Below are 21,323 nucleotides of genomic sequence, written 5' to 3'. Positions count from 1 at the left end.
ATGCATGCACCTCACCCAGGGACTCTGCATGCACCTCAGACAGGGATTCTGCATGCACCTCACTCAGGGACTCTGCATGCACCTCACCCAGGGACTCTGCATGCACCTCACCCAGGGACTCTGAATGCACCTCACCCAGGGACTCTGCATGCACCTCACCCAGGGACTCTGCATGCGCCTCAGACAGGGATTCTGCATGCACCTCACTCAGGGACTATGCATGCACCTCACCCAGGGACTCTGCATGCACCTCAGACAGGGACTCTGCATGCACCTCGGCCTGGGACTCTGCATGCACCTCAGCCAGGGACTCTGCATGCACCTCAGCCGGGGACTCTGCATGCACCTCAGCCAGGGACTCTGCATGCACCTCTGCCAGGGACTCTGCATGCACCTCTGCCAGGGACTCTGTATGCCCCTCACCCAGGGACTCTACATGCACCTCACCCAGGGACTCTGCATGCCCCAGGGACTCGGTATGCCCCTCACCCAGGGACTCTGCATACACCTCACCCAGGGACTCTGCATGCACCTCACCCAGGGACTCTGTATGCCCCTCACCCAGGGACTCTGTATGCCCCTCACCCAGGGACTCTGCATGCACCTCAGCCAGGGACTCTGCATGCACCTCAGCCAGGGACTCTGCATGCACCACTACTAGGGTAGTATAGCTCAGTGGCAACACGCTCGTCTTGGAAGCAAGGTGACGCAGAGCAGCACAGGCTTGAATCTCGGTCCGTGCAGAGTCCCTGGCAAAGGTGCATGCAGAGGCCTTGGCAGAGGTGCATGCTGTGTTTTCCTTCCTTGGAGGTCGCGGTGTTCTTCAGCGCGAGTGGAACGCCCGGAGTGGTGCCAGCCGAGAGGCGACCAGTCAGGTAAGCCTTTTGAGCAGTTCGTAATTTGTAAATGTCTCTACAGCTTTCTTTAATGTTGCCTCTATCTTCCTCTTTCAGGTCGTTCTGTCCGGGAGGCGTGCAGATTCGAGGAAGCTGTTCTCAGTAGCTGCGAGTGTTTAAAGATGAAGACTGCAGGTAAGATGCTGCTGCTAATGATGTTCCTTTTGTCTCCTTGCAGGTTCTGCTTCTCCGAGGTTCGAGGGAATAGCTGGACACGGTGAGCGTCACGTTGCAAGCTGCAAAATAACGCAAAGCGTGCTGTCTTGCTCGGGTGTGGTTTAAATAGTGCTAACAAAATAGTCCAGTTAAAGTAGTCCCTAGGCTACCACACCCAAAACACTAGACCGCATAGCTTGGTTCTTAGGAACCAAGCTATGTGGATACCTCCATGTTGGCTGACAATACAATAAAGTAGTTCCCAAGCACATTGTTTTTCATGGTGTATGAGCCTGGCGCCATAGGCGCCAGGACTGGCTCCATGAGGGCTTTTGAAGAGGATGCCAGGGTCTAGAGGGTCGAGTCCTGACTCCACCTGGCCAATGGGTTTGCCAGAGGGGGTTTTGGGTGAGGGTCATGACAGTTTTCTCATTATTAAGGCAGAGGCCATGTTGGGCCATCCATGCCTGAATGATTGAGTAGATTTCGTTCACCCGCTTAACATCAGTGTCGTAGATGCCTGGGAGGGGTAGGGGGATCTGGGTGTCATCTGCGTAGTTTGTATAGGTGACACCCAGACGGTCCAATTTATCAAATAGGGGCTTTGTAAAAAAGTTATACAAAGTTTGGGATATGCACGAGCCTTGGGGTACACCGCAGGTAATCGGGATGGGATCCGCTAAGGCGGATGTTGAAAAGACACGCATGGTCCTGTTGCTTAAGAAGGAACAAATCCAGGTGATGGCTGGCTTAGAGAAGTGGGCCGCTGAGTCGAGATGGTCGCACATCACCATGTGGTCGACCAGGCCGAAGGCTGCCGATAGGTCCAATAGGAGCAGGATGGCGAGTCTTCCTTTGTCCCTGAGATCGTCAATCTGGCTTTTTAATCAATGAGGGCTGCTTCTGTCCTGTGTTGAAGTTTAAAGCCAGATTGTCGAGTCCCCAGGAGTTTGTTGACCTCCAGATAGTTTTGGATCTGTAGATATGCAACTTTATCCAATATTTTTAATAAGAAGGGGACTGTAGTGATAGGTCTGTAGTTTGTGGGGATGGTTGGGTTTAGCCTTTGTTTTTTTAGTAGTGGCAATACCCAAGATTCCTTCAGGTTGCTGGGTACGGTGCCGCTGGAAAAAGAGGCATTAATCAATTTGGTAGTAAATGGGGCCAAGCCTCTGGCCGCATCTTCTATAATCTGTGCTGGGCAGCTGTCCCCCTGGCAGTTTGAGGGTTTCAGTGAGGCGATCATTTTTTGTACCTCAGGAATTGAAACATTTGTAAATTTGAAGCCTTGAGCTTGGTGTGTAGGCAGCGTGCCTGTAGGCTTCGTTGGATCGAGGGTAGTTAGGTTAAGGTGTTTTTTTGCTATTTTTTATTGCAGGGTGGCAATTTTGTTGGAGATGGCGTTCTGGATGTCTGTGCACCAGGTTTTGTCTTTTTGGCAGGTGTCAGGAGGTTTGTTAGGAGTCTCCATTTCTATCAGGATAATGAAGAGCTCTTTCGTACTAGATTTCGATTTATTTATTCTGTTGTTAAAGGTGTTGCGTTTGGTAGTTATGATTTTGGCTTTGTAGTTGGCTGAGATAATAGCAAGGTTAGATTTGTTCTCTGATGAGGGGGAGTTTTTCCAAAGAGTTCCGGTTTTTCTTTTTCTGCACGGAGCATTTTAAGCTCTGGGGTAAACCAATAGTTTACATGGGCTTTTGGTTTTCCTTTACGCATTTTAAGATGTGCAATAATGTCTAGAGCTTTAGCCATAATGGCATTGTAAGTGTTAACTAGTACGTCTGGGTCGCAAGTGTCTAGTGAATTTAATGTGGGGATTACTAGAGGTGTGATTGCCTCGGCTGTAATGTTCCTTTTGCTTCTGGTGGGACATGGTGGTGCCTGGGGGCTTAGTTTGTTAGGACAGTTGTTAGTAATAAATTCAAAAGTGACAAGGTAGTGATCCGTCCAATGTAAGGGCATGATTTAATTAACTGTGATATTACAGTTGTGGACTGCTAGCCAGTCAAGGGTCCTCCATTTCTCGTGTGTGGGCTGCTAAATTATTTGAAGGAAGCCATGTTCCACTAGGATGTTTGCGACTGCTGAAGCTTGCAGATCATTTGGGATCATTGTAGCCTAGATTGAAGTCGCCTAATAGTATAATTTGTGAAGAGGCTTTGATATTGTCTGATAGTAGGGTCACCATATCTTCATTGAAGGTGCCCATGGGCCCATTAAGTCTATAGATTAAGTGTATCATAATGGTGCTGTTGTGCGAAGTTTGGAATTTAGCTGTGAGCAGATCACATGAGGGGAGTGTAGTGGTGGTGGCAATTCTTATGTCTAACATATTCCTAATGTTGAGGGAAATGCCTCCTCCTTGTGAGTATGTTCAACATGTTCTGTATGTATTCTGTGCAAAAGTCAATACACAAAACCCATGGGTCTTTTGCACCCTCTCTCGAGTCCCCATAAGCCCTGGTATATGGTGATACATGGTATCCATTGACTTTATCGTAGAACTCCCTCATGTACATGGTTATTACACTATCTGGACCGTCATCGATTATTTCACTAAAATGGCCATATTTGTTCCTTGTCAAGGAGTTCCATCACCTCCAGTGTTGGCGGACCTGTTTTCCAAAAACATCTTCTGATTTTTTGGGTTAGCCTCTATCATTATTTCTGACAGGGGATCTCAATTCACATCCCATTTTTGGACTGCTTTGACTGCCTCGCTTGGTGTTGAGGATCGATATTCTAGTGCTTACCACCCACAAACCGATGGGCAGACAGAGAGACTGAATGCCACCATTGAACAGTATCTCTGTTGTCTTTGTCTCCAACATCAAGAAAACAGGCTATCTGTCTTGCCCACGGCTGAGTTGGCTTATAATAATTCCTTGCATTCCTATACTAAATCGTCTTCTTTTTATGCATTGTATGGACAGCATCCTAGGTCCATTCCTCTGGATCTGTCCTGCAGCTGCTGATTGTGTGTGTGACCTGGCTTTGTTACATGTCGGAGTAAGGGAACATCTGACACAGGCGCAAGAGGGGACCAAAAAATATGCGAATACTCACCAAACTCTGTCTCCCTTGTATGCAGTGGGGACGAAAGTATGGCTTTCAACTAAACACCTGAGACTGTCGGGGAAGAAGAAACTGCTGCCCTGATACGTTGGTCTGTACATTATTACTCATGTCCTGAACCCTGCAGTGGTTCGCCTAGATCTCCCTAGACACTGACGTATCCGCCCTGTATTCCATGTTTCATCATTAAAGCCCTGCCTACCCAATACCAGGATACATGAACCTCCTGCCCCCCTGATGGTGGAGGCTTGTGAGGAGTACGAAGTACACGCTATATTGGACTCTAAGGTGTGTAGGAGTGGGGGCCTGGCTAAGTAGCCATGAGATCAGCCTCATGCTGATCCTGCAAGATCCTGAACTAAATGGCTGCTAATATTAATGCACTCGAACTACAAATGAAGATACTGCTGTGGGAACGCGCAGTAAAGCAGTGGATTGTGTTTCCAGGAAGACCAGAGATGAAGAAATGTGGCTATACAGATAACTGCAAACACGAATCCCGGGGCAACTGAAAAGAAAATGGCACCCGCTATATAACAAAGGATGAGGCTGCCGCCAGAGCGGACACGGCGATAGACTGTCATACAAGCCCAAAGTTGGGTGCAACACTCAATCACAAGCGCTGCACAAGCTTGTGAAACTGTGGATGCATGGGCCAGCATGGACCTAATACAGCTAGCAATCGCTGGGAAAGTGGATGAGGCAGAGCTTATAGAGCCCGGAAAACGAAACGCACACATCGCCATAGTAGATACACCCTTTTGTTGGCACTGGCTGCGGGTATTCTGATAGAAATCGGATGCACAGGACAAGACACCGAGCTACGGGCCGCAGCACATAAATGAACGTCACACCTCATGGACGTCGGACGGTGCAGGGCGCATTGCCGGATTTAACAGTGAAATGGGCTATACAGAGCGGACGAGAAGGAAACATTTGTGAAGCCCGCCAGAGCACTGTGTATTGCTTGCATGGACTACGGTGCAAGCGACTCATGCCGAACGCTTATTAGATCTTGACTAACATTGCAGTACATCCACACTGCAAAGTGTCCAGGATAAAGTTACACCGCACACGTCCAAATTGAAACGCAGTGAGCAAAAGAACTGACTTGAGGATTGCAACTGCTACAATGGACTAGTATGCACACCAAAGCTGGAGCTGACGGCAGGCACGTGACCCACAAAGCCCGACACTGAAGAAGCCCGAAAAGGCCAGGGTCCTGGAAATCCCATAATGCGTGCAGTGCTTTATAGTAGCAACACTAAATGTGTGGATGCAGCTTAGGTGCGGAGGAGCACCACGGTCAAGATTCTATCGCAGTGGAAGTGCTTAAACCCCATCACTGTGGAGTTCCAAGTGACAAGAACACATGCGAGCTGGATAGCCCCGTTAATGCCTCTGATGGGGCAATTGGTTGGGAGTTAAAGACAGGGGTTGTTGGCAGTAAATACAACCATCTGTGGGGCCTGCAGTGCAAATAACACAAGAGCTGAAATAATGAAGCAAACTCTGGGGCGCTTTGAATCAAGGCTATACAACAACGCGCCAGAGCCAGCCACCTGCAGAAGAGCACGAGAGAGCCGCACGCACCAGCCTGACACAACAAGTCTGGCTTAGGTGGCACTTTGACCCGCATATATACTGAGGGGGCAAGTGAACCCCAGTGACAAAGAGTGCTGGGGGGGCCCAGAGCAGCCACGTGGGGATAGACTGAAGAAGACACCCCCGAACTGGGGAGAAGTGCCCTTATAGCAGAGGGAATCCCACAGAGAGGTGCAACTCGATAAGTGAGGCCGCAAGCAAGGATGACGTCAAGGCTGCCCAAAAGCAAAGGGAAACAACCCACCATAGATGAGTTTGCCAAGTCTCCGCAGGTGACATTAGGATCCAGCGGAAAGTGCCAAAGTATGCGAGGAAGCAAGACTATGGCGCGCAGTGACCAACAGATACTAGAAGCCATAGCTGAACTGAAAGTGTCATGGGAAAGTAAGTAAGATGTGCACTGCAATCTCAGAACTGAGAACCTCGCTGGATGCAGTGAGCGTGGACTTGAATCTGTTGCGACAAGACGTACGAGCGTTGGCCAAGCGCACATGAATCCCAGAGAAGGAAGTGAAAGCCAACACAAGCACATGCACGACCAACGCGAAAGAAGTTCACATGTTGAAAAAACAGACGCGCAATCTGGAGAATAGAGCCGAAGAAGCGGAAGGGCGTGCCCACAGGAATAACATGCGCATTGTGGGGCTCCCGGAAGGTGAAGAAGGATCAGACCCGACGAACTATGTCGAAAAAATGCTATTACAAGAGATACCAGGTGGTACGTTAAGCCAGGGATTCACAGTGGAAAGCGCGCACAGTGTCCTGATGAGGAGGCCACCACTGGGGGCCCCACTGTGGCCTATTATTGCCAAGATTTTGAACTATAAAGACAGAGAGAAGGTTCTGGAACATTTCTGCAAAGGAGGAACGATAAGCAGAGCATTGGTGGCCATCACTGCATACCCAGACTACACCCTCTTGGTGCAGAGGCAACGGTTGAATTATGTGGCAGTAAAGAGGAGGCTACGGGAAGCAGGCTACAGATACATGCTGTTATACCCGGCAAAGATGAAGGTGCTGCATAAGAATAAAGCGCGGTTCTTCGAAACACCGGAAGATGTGACTGCGTGGCTGGACTTGCAAAGCTGTCCGAAGGAAGCAGAAGACCAGACAGAAAGCAGAACGGAAAAGTGAACCAGCGCCGTGTTGATGCTGCATTGTCGCATAAGCAGACAATTGAGAGATAAGTACAGCACACATAGTGACACTGGGACTTAATTATAGTAGAATGCAGAGGACTCAATACGATAGCCTATGTGGCCCTACATGGCAACATGTTAGCGCAATGCAGGAGGCACAGCACCAGGAGACATGCTACCATTCCCCCCGGAGGTAGTTTGGTTAGGATACCACTAGGGTGGTATCCCCCTGCTGAGTACCGAGCATTGGTTGTACCGGGAAAAGGGCTAGATGCGGGGTAGGCTGAGATCCAGGGATGGAGCTGGGCAACAGTTGAGGGAAGTTGAAGGGAGGGAGGGGGGGCTAAACAACATTTGGGGTTGGGGAGGGTGGGTTGGGGGAGTTTTGTTGTGGGTGCAGGGGGGAGTTAGGGACAGGGAACAAGCTTACATCCACGTGCTACTGCTCATGGTACGGTAGACAAGAGAGGACAGAGGCGGGACGGGGTACGGATGAGATATGGGAGACCTCAAGATAGCAACCTGGAATGTCAGGGGGCTCAATAGTTACCTGAAGAGGATTAAGATTATGATGTATCTGAAAAGGCAGAGGATACACATTGCCCTATTGCAAGAAACACACCGTACAAAAGAAAAACAGGATATGATAATAAAGAAATGGAAGGGGACTACCATAGGGGCAACGTATTCTGTATACGCCCGTGGGGTGATTACTTGGATAGCACCACATGTCCCCTTTCAGTTATTACAGTCCATCGTGGAATCAGATGGGAGGATGGTGGCTATATGGGGATTGATAGAAAATAGAGAGCTGTGTGTCATTAGTAAATATGCCCGAAGCAAAACACTGTGGCCTATTTCAAGACCTCATATAGTAAGGTTAGTCCGTACCTTGTGGGGGGGTGATATGGGGAGGTGACTTTAATTGCACGCTGGATCCTAGGGTAGACAGATCAGACAAGAAGCTACACAAACCTACCCCTGCAGCCAAAACCTTGAGGGCCCTGCTGGAAGACTTCCATCTGGAGGATGTATGGAGGCTGCACCACCCACATGAAAGACATTGTTCTCATTACTCGGCCCCACAAAACGTGTACACACGGCTACATTATATGTTTGCTACTCTGGAGCTGACGGGGAGCTAGTGCGGTCGGAATCCAAGGCGAGGGTCCTTTCAGACCACTCGCCATTGATCGTAACATGGCAATATTCACCTCCCAGAGCTAGGATCCCAACGTGGCAGCTTAGAGCCGAAGGATTGAAAGATACAGTGTTCATGGAGGACCTGAGAAAGGAAGTGGTAGAATACTTCGAAAATAACACTGGAAGATGTAAAATCAGCTGTCACTCTATGGGAGGCATTTAAGGTGGTGGTGAGGGGAGCAGCGATTTCCTAATCCAAAGGGCCAAATATTACAACCTTCTTCTTTACAGTGCTGCCTACTATGAAGAAACAAGGCCATTATTTAGTGGAATCTGCAGGAATTGGCACTTACTTGTGGTTGTAGTCGTTGTTGTGGTTGTCGTTGGTGTAGTTGTGGTGGTGGTTGGCGTCGTAGTTATTGAACCTGTTTGTGACCATAAAATGACACGTTATTCCACCAATCACAGGACATCTCACACACGCACATGCTCCACCTCCATTTTCTCAGGTGCATCCTGGGATTCCATCAGTTTGAAAGTGACTATAAAATAGACATTAGGTGGAGCAGAAGTAGAGAGCCAGGGCCCTGCACAATGCATTTATGGAGTGAGGGAGGTTATTCAGATGTTATAGGAGGGCCAACCCTTTAGGAAGTTTGAGCGTAAAAGCAGTAATGCCAGCATCACTAAAATCCCTATTGCTGTTTCTCATGAGTTCACTGTAAGCATTGTATATCTCAGAGATGGGCTGAGTTCTCAGCCTCATTGAGGTGTCTCAAGTCCTCTCCAAACAAAGAATCCTAAACAGGTACCCACGCTATGCCATACCCCCCCCTGCTCTTCTTTTTAAAGAAAGACTGTAGGTGTTTGTGGGCTAATGGATGGCATGAAGACTTTACACTGACAGATTTTCAATCCCGCATACAGGGTTCTTTAACTTGGTTTTCATGGCTTATCTGTGCTAAGAACTACAATTTCTATCTTGTGTTCTGGAATTTCCTAACAATACCATATATAGAAACAACCTTCCCAGCACTGCTAGGCTGACAGGCAGACAGCTCAACTATATGTTTCAGGCATTGGTGTTGGCTATGTTAGGAACCCACCTTTTTAACTTCTATATTTGTGCAATGATTCCTTTATCTACAGAAGGAATAATGCTTGTTCGATCACAAAAGAACGTACAATAGATAAGAAATCAGATGTGACAGAGTGAGCTTCTTCCAATGGGGTGAGTGTGAGGGTCATTCTGACCAGGTTCTGGGGGGAGTAAATGGAACAGTCGACGGGAGCAATACATAAGTGGACATGCATAGATAAAGGACAATGAACATTGGACATTTTAAAGTGCAGGTAGGCGTGATACGGCCAGCTCTGCCCGGGATGTGGCCATGATGGATGAAGTGCTAGACTGGAGGCAGAGGAAGTGAGGGACAGAGGCAGGTTAGAGGCGAGGGAAACACACTATGTAGCAGGCAGATGAAAGGTAGATTACTATGGTAACTCAGAGGCGAGGAGGTAGACTTTCAGTTTGGTTTGGAACAAATCCGTGTGGACTGTTTCTCAGATGCCTGGGAGGAAGTTAATTCCATGTGAGTGGAGCAAGAAGCGAGAAGGAGAGGCAGAGAGAGAAAGGGCACTCTCCAATCAATCAGACACTACCAACTGTTCCCGCCCCAGAATCAACGTTTACATCACCCTGAACCCACAGAAAATACCAGTTACTTTCATGTTGCTCCTCTCGCAGCCCCCCCCCCCCCCCCAACCCCCGATCTTTCTGCTGCGTTCCTTCATTTTGTCCCCTATGTCTGTATGTCACTAACACTACGGATGAGCACAAGCTAATGACTTTGCCAAAGCTTGTTTCCTCCTTGTAGGAACTAGTGTTGCTCCCGTTTTCCCTCCACAAACTCCCAGCAAGAGAATCCTTCCATAAGGTGAGGCGCATTGCGGTGCCCCCCTGAGCGGATGGAAGTGGAGTCCTGGCCTACCTGAGCAGATGACCCCGGCGTCTTCAGAATGGGCACAGTTGTGCGTGTACCAGCCTCTGTTGGTGCAGTTCCAGACGTAGGGTTCGGTCCCGTTGCAGTGCACCTCATCCAGGAGGATGCTGGCTGCACCCTCACCGAAATAAGCCTTGGTCGTAACATTGAGAACCGTCCCGCATCCAAGCTGCCTGCACACCACCTCTGCATTAAGCTCATTCCAGCCATCGTCACAGATGCTCTCCCAGGAGCCCTGGTAGAGTATCTCAGCCCGGCCGGCACAGCGGTGCCCTCCGTTGGCAAGGCGCAGTTCCAGAACTGTAGGAAATAAGGAGGACATGGGATGAGGGGTGAGTGATGGGCATAGCCAAGAAAAGCACCCCCCTCCTCCCCCACCCCCACCACACCCTGCTCTCCAACCCTCCCTTCCCCAACTCCACCCCGAGGTCTTGGTGGCCAATTCACAGTTTGACGAGTGTGGCACACAACTAGCCATTTTCCTTTCCATGTATGCCACACTCAGCACACTGCACTGGCAACCTAAAGTAGCACATATTTAAATATTTCATGATGACCAGATGAGAACTGCTAATTTCCAGTATTGCCTCATACACTATTCTGACCCCCCTCTCCCAGCGTAGGTTCATAATGAAAAGCTCCATCATTGAAAAGTGGGGTACAGCAGGATCACTCCAGTGAAATACATCAGGCAGGGTTAAAACCTTGTCTGCTCATACATAACAATTCACATGTTTTTCGCAAAAAAAACTATTAAAATAACACGACTCAAAAAAAGGCATGAGTTTAATAATTAGGGTAAAGTGAAGGTTGAGCGCAGTGCCTTGTTGCACTCTCACATTTTCCAGACCTGAGGGCTCACTTAACCTGCTTATCAAGTCTCACACTGCCACATGTGGCACACATTGGTATACTTGTAATGCCCTCCCAGTATGCAGGCATGCAGGCCTGCTGCTTCAGTGAGCACACATGGGGACTCTCTGTAAAGGCTCCCATAGCACACATTCCTGTAGCTCCCATCTGCTCCCAGTATGCAGACATGCAGGCCTGCTGCTTCAGTTAGCACACTTAGGGACTTTCTGTAAAGGCTCCCTTAGCCCACATTCCAGTAGCTCCCATCTGCTCCCAGTATGCAGGCATGCAGGCCCGCTGCTTCAGTGAGCACACATGGGGACTCTCTGTAAAGGCTCCCATAGCACACATTCATGTAGCTCCCATCTGCTCCCAGTATGCAGACATGCAGGCCTGCTGCTTCAGTGAGCACACATGGGGACTCTCTGTAAAGGCTCCCATAGCACACATTCCTGTAGCTTTCATCTGCTCCCAGTATGCAGGCATGCAGACTTGCTGCTTCAGTTAGCACACATGGGGACTCTCTGTAAAGGCTCCCATAGCCCACATTCCTGTAGCTCCCATCTGCTCCCAGTATGCAGGCATGCAGGCCTGCTGCTTCAGTGAGCACACATGGGGACTCCCTGTAAAGGCTCCCATAGCACACATTCCTGTAGCTCCCATCTGCTCCCAGTATGCAGACATGCAGGCCTGCTGCTTCAGTTAGCACACTTAGGGACTTTCTGTAAAGGCTCCCTTAGCCCACATTCCAGTAGCTCCCATCTGCTCCCAGTATGCAGGCATGCAGGCCTGCTGCTTCAGTGAGCACACATGGGGACTCTCTGTAAAGGCTCCCATAGCACACATTCCTGTAGCTCCCATCTGCTCCCAGTATGCAGACATGCAGGCCTGCTGCTTCAGTTAGCACACATGGGGACTTCCTGTAAAGGCTCCCTTAGCACACATTCCTGTAGCTCCCATCTGCACCCAGTATGCAGACATGCAGGCCCGCTGCTTCAGTTAGCACACTTGGAGACTTTCTGTAAAGGCTCCCATAGCACACATTCCTGTAGCTCCCATCTGCTCAAAGTATGCAGGCATGCAGGCCCGCTGCTTCAGTTAGCACACTTAGGGACTTCCTGTAAAGGCTCCCTTAGCACACATTCCTGTAGCTCCCATCTGCACCCAGTATGCAGACATGCAGGCCCGCTGCTTCAGTTAGCACACTTGGAGACTTTCTGTAAAGGCTCCCATAGCACACATTCCTGTAGCTCCCATCTGCTCAAAGTATGCAGGCATGCAGGCCCGCTGCTTCAGTTAGCACACTTTGGGACATTCTGTAAAGGCTCCATCAGCCCACATTCCAGTAGCTCCCATCTGCTCCCAGTATGCAGACATGCAGGCTTGCTGCTTCAGTTAGCACACTTAGGGACTTTCTGAAAAGGCTCCCTTACCACACATTCCTGTAGCTCCCATCTGCTCAAAGTATGCAGGCATGCAGGCCCGCTGCTTCAGTTATCACACTTTGGGACATTCTGTAAAGGCTCCATCAGCCCACATTCCAGTAGCTCCCATCTGCTCCCAGTATGCAGACATGCAGGCTTGCTGCTTCAGTTAGCACACTTAGGGACTTCCTGTAAAGGCTCCCTTAGCACACATTCCTGTAGCTCCCATCTGCTCCCAGTATGCAGACATGCAGGCCCGCTGCTTCAGTTAGCACACTTGGGGACTTTCTGTAAAGGCTCCCATAGCACACATTCATGTAGCTCCCATCTGCTCAAAGTATGCAGGCATGCAGGCCCGCTGCTTCAGTTAGCACACTTTGGGACATTCTGTAAAGGCTCCATCAACCCACATTCCAGTAGCTCCCAATATGCAGACATGCAGGCTTGCTGCTTCAGTTAGCACACTTAGGGACTTTCTGTAAAGGCTCCCTTAGCACACATTCCTGTAGCTCCCATCTGCTCCCAGTATGCAGACATGCAGGCCCGCTGCTTCAGTTAGCACACTTGGGGACTTTCTGTAAAGGCTCCCATAGCACACATTCCTGTAGCTCCCATCTGCTCAAAGTATGAAGGCATGCAGGCCCGCTGCTTCAGTTAGCACACTTTGGGACATTCTGTAAAGGCTCCATCAGCCCACATTCCAGTAGCTCCCATCTGCTCCCAGTATGCAGACATGCAGGCTTGCTGCTTCAGTTAGCACACTTAGGGACTTTCTGTAAAGGCTCCCTTAGCACACATTCCTGTAGCTCCCATCTGCTCCCAGTATGCAGACATGCAGGCCTGGTGCTTCAGTTAGCACACATAGGGACTTTCTGTAAAGGCTCCCATAGCACACATTCCTGTAGCTCCTATCTGCTCCCAGTATGCAGACATGCAGGCTTGCTGCTTCATTTAGCACACTTAGGGACTTCCTGTAAAGGCTCCCCTGCACACATTCCTGTAGCTCCCATCTGCTCCCAGTATGCAGACATGCACGCTTGCTGATTTAGTTAGCACACTTAGGTACTCTCTGTAAAGGCTCCCATAGCACACATTGCTGTAGCTCCCATCTGCTCCCAGTATGCAGACATGCAGGCCTGTTGCTTCAGTTAGAACACTTAGGGACTTTCTGTAAAGGCTCCCATAGCACACATTCCTGAAGCTCCCATCTGCTCCCAGTATGCAGACAAATAACAAGGGGGGTCCTGGGAGTCTATCTGTCAGACATTAGTCCTGGTTACGAGAGCCTTATCCAGAGTCTTTAGCTCACTATCTTTCACAGAGGAGAAATATCCAAAACATATCAGTCTTTGTCCTGCCCTAGGGCAGTCCAGCACTGAAATGCTAGGCAATTCTCCTCTGAACAAGAGTACCAACAGCAACCCCACACATGTTTCGGTCTGATTGGACCTCATCAGTAGGGTGGAGCTGTGCCTCTCTAAGAATAGTGAGCAAGGGGTGGATGTCTGGATTGCCCTAGTAACTTAGTTAGAGACCCAAAGTTACTTAAAATATGCAAGTAAGAAGTGGGGTCCTGGGGGTCTCTCTGCCAGACATTAGTCCTGGTTAAGAGAGCCTTACCCAGAGTCTTTATCTCACTAGCTCCCATCTGCTCCCCGAATGCAGACATGCAGGCTTGCTGCTTCAGGTAGCACACTTTGGGACATTCTGTAAAGGCTCCCTCAGCCCACATTCCAGTAGCTCCCATCTGCTCCCAGTATGCAGACATGCAGGCTTGCTGCTTCATTTAGCACACGTAGGGTCTTTCTGTAAAGGCTCCCTTAGCACACATTCCTGAAGCTCCCATTTGCTCCCAAATGTGGGCATCACGGGGGAAGTACAGGAGGCAAATGCGCAGAACGCCCACACGCGCCTCTACAACACGTATTCATGGAATCGAACGGGGCTAATGCGTGCGCCAAAAAGACGCGCTAATCCGGAAACACGACCGCCAGCAGGAAGCAGGCGTACGTGGACCCGCGCAGCATAAAATTGCGCGCAAACAACAAACAAGCTCAGACGCCAAGTTGAATATACCGTTCCTAGCAGCAGTGGTCGTGGGATTCCGCAGGAGGAGGAGAAGGATAGTCAGGCCCAGAATTTTTACACCCAGAACCAGCCTTTTAGGGATGCCTGATGACCAGGTGTATTGGAGGTACAGGTTTCCACCTCACATAATATTCGACCTGGTGAGTGAGTGGGAGGATGACCTCACATCACCTACCCTGTGCTCCCAAGCACTTAGCCCCCTGGAAAATGTCCTCAATGTACTGCACTTCTTGGCCACTGGATCATTTCAGCGGACAAGTGCTATAGTGGGGGGGGGTGTCACAGGCCACGCAGTCACGCTGCCTACACCACGTGTTGGCCATCATGACTGCACGCCCATCAGTCCGCAGGCACATATACCTGCCCAGAGCACCTGCAGAAAGGCAGGCTGCCGTCCAGAATTTCTACGGGGTGGCACGATTCCCCAAAGTGCTAGGTGCCATTGATTGCACCCATGTGGCTCTACGTCCCCCCAGGGCATCAGAGCACATCTATAGAAACCGCAAGCACTGGCATTCCATCAATGTCCAGGTAGTATGTGATGCCAAGGGAATCATCACCTCAGTATATGCCAACTATCCAGGGTCCACCCATGACAGTTTCATTTACAGAATGTCCACCCTAAGCCGGAACCTAGAAGCTGGCCGGCATGGCGATACATGGCTGCTTGGTGAGTATGAATGCCACTGCACATGCATGCATGTCAGATGCAGAGTTATGTCACTACCCCACTAATGATGCCCATCACCTCCTCACCAGGGGACAGTGCCTACCCTCTGAGCACCCATATGATGACGCCAATTCGGAACCCCACCACGCCACCCGAGGTAAGATACAACACAGCCCATATTGCAACCCGGGGCATAGTGGAGCGCACATTCGGAGTGCTCAAGTCACGCTTTCGCTCCCTTGACCGCTCTGGTGGGCAGCTGTTATATGCTCCCCCAGTAGTGTGCAGGATCATAGTGGCAGCATGTGTCCTGCACAACGTTGCAACATGCGGGGGCCTGCCGGTGAACATGGTGGTGCCCCCACATCCCCAACCACATGCAAGCCCGCTGAGCATGGGAGGGGAAAGGGCACGTGGTGAGGCAGCCCGTACGCAGCTGGTGGCGAATTACTCACATAAAATCACACCCCTGTGGAGTGCACACAGCCCTGGCACATACCAGCTGACAATCAATGATGATGACATAAGGGACAGTCAACTGTCACAACCATACCATCCTGAGATTGGTCACCTGGAAGTGTTACATTGTGTGCATCCCTACCTACCCAAACACCACCAATGCTGTGTCCTCAAAAGACATACATCTATGCTGCTAAATTCATGACCCCCTTGATAAATACAACATGAGAATAGCGCCATGTCACACAACCCCTCCCCAGTTCCCCCACCCAACACACCATGGCATGTCATGCAATGTGAAAGCAAACAAAGCAATGCACAAGACCTGACACAAGTGTCACAAAGTACACTGTCCCAAATGGAAACTGCCCACACACAATATGCTCCCAGAAATGTATAACTAACAGCACACATTACCAAATACTTACCACCAACACAATGCTGCAACAAACCATGGAAAAATGCAAAAACATGACAGTACTAAGTTCAAGTAGTGGTAGTCTTACAACCTGAATACGCCAGCACATCGACCCCTTCCAACTGTAGAGTGTTGCTGCCACGCAAATGTCTCAGTGTACTGCATACAACATGAACTGCATCTGCAAAGTAGACGGCCCTGTGAAGACATGAGGAAGGAACCTGCAGATTAGGAGGAAGACATGGATGCACAAGCGCATATCAATACACCATGCAGTGTACAATACAACAACAATATCCACTAGGGATGTCTACACAGTATTGACTACTGACTGCCCACACAGCTCACGGGAGCCCAACGTCACTGTGTAATTCACTGTCACTTGGTCACACCCTTTGAAAGCCCATGGAAACGGGAAGCAGGAGGTGTGTGTGTCTCACGAACCCAAGCATCTAACCCAGACTCAGGACTAGCCTGCATGTGCCCAGCCGGAATACAGTGGATGCCCACGGGAGCCACACAAGGCAACACACTGTAAAAAAAAATCAAAAATCAAAAATGGCCATGTGGGGGGGAGGGGGGGTTGGGGAGGCCACCCAGGAGGTTTGAGGACAGGGTGCACACCAACACCCACCTGCGTGGATGTTGCAGAAAAAAAAAAAACTCCTTGGGCTGCACGGCTATGCCATTGTGGGAGAAATGCTGTCGCTCTGCTCATCCTCTGCTGCTGCATCAGGAGGCGGTGGCACTACGGGAGGCAGCCCACGCAAAGCCCGGGTATGGTCCTCCATGGCAGCAAGCATGCGGGTCTGGAAGGTCTGATTCTGGAGGATTAAAGTGCGGAGATCCCCATGCAGCACATCACGGGTTGCCTGCATTTCTGCATGCATGACCTCGCGTGATGCCCGGATCTCCTCACGTGTTGCATGCAGCTCAGCTGAGAGCGAACGTGTGAGCTGCTGTAGCTGCTGTTCTGCCCTAACATTTCGGGAAGCCTCAGGTTCAAGCAGACTCTACCTGAGGTTATGGAGTTCCACCCTCAGGGCTTCCCTGTGGCCCTGTGACTCTATTGATATGGATTCGCGCAGAGTCTCCAGTGCCACCCGTCGGCCCCTGTTGGACGCCAACATCTCTTCCCTGTGTGATTGGCAAATGGAGTCTGTTGCCTGCTGTTGTTGCTCCATCTGCCTTTCAGGTGGGATAATAAAAGTGGCCACCCTCTCCATTGCCTGAGCCATCATTTCTACTGATGCTACCTGTTGGTTTGCCATACCGTACATGGAGTTTTCCCATACAGTATTGCCTGGTGGCACATGGCCACCGCGTCGACGGGCACCACACCTGTTTGGGGCAAAGCGATCTGCACCTTGCTGTGCTGGCACTGCCTGAGGCTGCAGGACTGCATTCCCCCTTGTATCTGCTGGCCCAGGAACAGGATCAGATGCTGTGGAGTGTGACCCTGCATCCGTAACCGCCAAAGGCGGACCTACCAACACTGACATCCCCATAGAGGGTTCTCCCCCTGGTGCAGGTGGGTTGGACAGAACAGAATCCCTGCCAGAAACACTTACCTGCGACAGCACATAAGTCTCATCATCCGACTCAGCACCTGAATAGAGGTCTGGGGAGGTGCACCCAGAGACACCCCTGGACAGTATGGTCTGCAGTAAGATTGGGTTTTCACCCACCACCACACCATGTCCCCCACTGGTGCCCGGTCGTGCCTGAGATTCCTCCTAGGTCTGCACCATCTCCTCAACCTCAACAACATCAAGTGCGTCATCACCTGCAAAAACATGAAAGACAACAAATGGAAACAGGCATGAGCACCATAGCACACACATAGGCCGTGACAAGCCAGGGATCCAGTACATGATTTACACATGTCCCACATGATTATAACCCTGCCATGCATGCACTGTCAAAGAGTTGGAAGTGGAGTCAAAAAGGCAGACACTGGGGAGAGCAAGATGGAAAAGCAACACATTTGCAGCATGTTGGGTAGCACTGGCATCACACATCAGGCTGTGAGTAGCATGTCCAATACACATACATGACACATGCCACCACACAGATGTTGTGTAGCATAGCCACGGTAAATTACAAAACTACAGCAATATGTCAGTGAATGAGTACTGTCACACTTCCATGTCACATAGACATGATGCGAAGATTGACGCTGAATAGTGTTGCAAAATATGCATGTGCCACACACTGAAACACATCCAGTGTCCAATAATACAGTCATTGTGGGCTGATCAATGGCTGGTCACTTTAACATTACAGGAAACACCTGTCATCTTCCACATGCAAACAGGCTGTAATAAAAAATGTCTGCAACCCAATACTCCATCGGCCTGAATGGTGTAATCATTAACATAATAACCAGGTCAAAGTAGTGGCCCAGTGTGGGCTGTAAACAATGACTGAAGCATATCACATATGTTGCAATAGGGCAGAATAATGCGTAGCAAAAATGGGAGAGTGGAAACAATCAGCCTGAATGAACACTTACAAAATCTGAACAATGTAGTTGCAAGATGACAGTTCAAGGTAAAGTGCACTAATGTGGGCCTAATTGGCAACTGTGGGCAGAAGGGATACAGTCATAGCCAAATCCAAGGCACATGAATGTATGGGAGGAAGCAAATGGGTGACCCATAACACTCAGGAGTACACACCCTCACCTGGCACTCAATCAGAACCCGTCACCCAAACAACATACACATGGATTACACACACACGAATGGGCACTCACCGGACAATGCCTCGTAATCAGGTAGTTCTCCCACACCTTGGATCTGTTCCTCTGTGACGAAGGTCCCAGCAACAGACTTATGTTCAGTAAGTTTGTTGTCCTCTTGTGGAGACCCACCGCCAGTCACCAGAGGAGCGGCATGTTTTGAGGCAAGCTTGTCCTTTGCTCTGCGTTTCAGGTCATTCCACCGCTTGTAGCAATCATCAGCTGTGCACCTCACAAATCCAAGGGCACTTATGCGGTCCGCGATGGTCTGCCAGTGTGCCCTACGTTGACCAGGTGTGGTCTTGCACCCTGCAGTCACCAACATTTCGCGGCTATGTGCCGACACATAGCTCACAAGTGCATCAAGTTCGGGGTCATTAAAGCTATGCTTCCTTGACATGCCGGACTGTGTAGCCGTGTCTGGGGTCTCAGCCTGTAGTGCCAGAGCACCCTTCTTCCTCTTCTTCAAAGGTGGAGCAGAGCCTGAGTGGCTTGCGCCGCTCTGGTCAGTAGGGGCAGAAGCGCAGGTGGACTGGGTACTGGGAGTATGCGAAGGCGCAATGACCATAGGTCTTGATGCAGGCATTGGCTGAAGTGTGATGTTGGCAGGGGCAACATCAGTTTGATGGCAGGACCGACACTGTCCCGGCTGGGAGACTCTGAGCTCGGGTGGATAGAGCTTCAGCTGCCCCTGCGGCCTCCCCACCCTGCGTACTTGGGGCAGTAGATGACATCGCTGCCCCAGATCCACGTGGCCTGGTGACACCAACTTGCATCGACACACGTGGCTTAGACTTGCTGACCTAGAAGTCAGCCTGGGAGTCATCCTGTGCCGGCTCAGGTGCCACAATGGGCTGGTCCAACAAGGGCTGAGATGGGATGTGTCAGCCACGTTTCCCTCAACCATGGGGGGGGGATGTCGGTCCCTGATTGGTCCTCCACACATGGAGGTCTAGGGGCACCCTGCAAATCCTGGCCGCGTCCCCTACCGCGCCCACCACGCCCACCTTTTGGAGATCGGCCACCTTTGCCTCCCTTACCGCTAGGTCGCCTCCCAACCATGGCACTGATGTTGTTGTGCGTATGGGAGTTGCAGTAAACAATTGTCCTGGGCAATTGGGCGTGAAAGGGGTAGGGTACTAGATGGAATTCGTACCCTAGTGCTCTAGCAAGGCTGTCTGTGACCCCTGTGGGAAGATGATGGGTCATGCAACGCACAGGCACCCCAAAAACAAAAAGTAACGTGGACGCAACCCCTCATAGACCACGTGTGTGGAAAAATGAACCCGCACTACGCTGTGGCACCCAGAAACACAAAAACAAGCGTGGGGTCCTACACGTACCTTTTAAATCGGCCCACACGTACAGCGTCACTTACCCGTGTACGCGCTAAGGCCCTTTCCTCCAATTACACGAACTGACACTCGGACGTGCAGTTTTTGGACGCGTACGATGAACATGCACCGTGTTGATGGAAACGCCTGCGCTCGTCACTTCACTTACATGCGTAGGCCCTTTCCTCGGATTACACGCATCCACACGTGGACGTGCAGTTTTTCCACACACCACTATGCCCACGTCACGAGGGAAACACCCGCGCGAGTCACGTCTCAGAAGCGCTTACGCGCTAAGGGCCTTTGGTCCAATGAAACCACGTACATGCAAGATTTTCACATGCCAAATCACTCTGTATCAAGCTGGCCATGCAACAACACACGGAAGACCACGCTCCTGCACAGAAGGCCTGAATTACTGCCCCCCAGAGCCCCGAGCACGCTCCCACCTGCCATCTGCTGCTGCCTGACTGCCTGCTGCCCATGTGCCCTGCTATTTGCTGCCTGCGCGTCAGCCAGGGGTGCAGTTGCTGTGACCACCCCTGCTGGAACCGAAGACTCCCGGCTTGGATACCATTGCTCCACAGCCCAGCCCCAGGACCCAGTTGCCCACCCACTCCTGCCTCTGGGGTTGCCATGTCGGACACAACACCATCTGGCACCACTGGCAACCCCCAGCCAGAGAGGCAGAGGGCCACCAGCTTCAGTGCCAGGGAAGTTGGTGTCCTGGTGGAGCAAGTCCTGGGGCAGTATGATGCCCTCTTTGGATGTTCGCACGCCGACAATGACGGACGGACCAGGATCTTGATGGACATCGTGACTGCCATCAACGCAGAGGGGGTGGCAGTCTGCGACTTACACCATGTCAAGAAGCACTGGGAGGACTTCAGGTCCAAGACCCTCAACAAGGCCCGGCGCCTCTTGAAGGCAGCGGATGCCAAGGGGCGCCGAGGGCCACCTGTCCGACCACCAGATGAGGGTCCTAGAACACATATGCCCAGCGCTCCACGTCCAGGTCCTTGAGAGGCAGACCCATCTGGAGTCGAGCGGTAAGTGTATATGCATACTGATTGAACGCTGTGCGTGTGGTGGTGTGCCAGTAGTGTGCAGGTTGCACATGTGTTTTTGTAGGGCCATGTAGGGATGTGTATGAACATGGGTGTGAGGCTGCCACATGTGAGTCCTCTTAGGTGTGAGACACATCGATGGTGTATGTGTTGGTAAGCATGCTGGGCAAATGCAGGTGTGGTAGCACACATGTTTGCATTTCTGTGTATGTACGTTGGCATGGTTGTGGTGTCACACATGGATGGTG

At 50.7% G+C, this 21,323-nt stretch overlaps 1 protein-coding gene across 1 annotated transcript in view; it reads right to left on the bottom strand.

The window, feature by feature from the left end:
• Positions 1-214: 214 nt before the first annotated feature.
• The window catches only part of LOC138473482 (deleted in malignant brain tumors 1 protein-like), a 122,081-nt gene continuing 100,972 nt past the window's right edge, over positions 215-21,323 (bottom strand). The window contains exons 5-9 of the mRNA XM_069612126.1: positions 13,640-13,650; positions 10,009-10,311; positions 8,496-8,559; positions 8,371-8,442; positions 215-749 (exon numbers count right to left, since the gene is read on the bottom strand). Of these exons, the coding sequence (XP_069468227.1) occupies positions 215-749; positions 8,371-8,442; positions 8,496-8,559; positions 10,009-10,311; positions 13,640-13,650 (985 nt within the window). The remainder of the gene's footprint in view (positions 750-8,370; positions 8,443-8,495; positions 8,560-10,008; positions 10,312-13,639; positions 13,651-21,323) is intronic.

Source organism: Ambystoma mexicanum, chromosome 8 (assembly GCF_040938575.1).
Source record: "Ambystoma mexicanum isolate Mex_15411 chromosome 8, UKY_AmexF1_1, whole genome shotgun sequence".
Lineage (NCBI taxonomy): Eukaryota > Metazoa > Chordata > Amphibia > Caudata > Ambystomatidae > Ambystoma > Ambystoma mexicanum.
The sequence above is the reverse complement of the archived record's forward strand: the minus strand, read 5'-3'. Positions and strand labels throughout refer to the sequence as shown.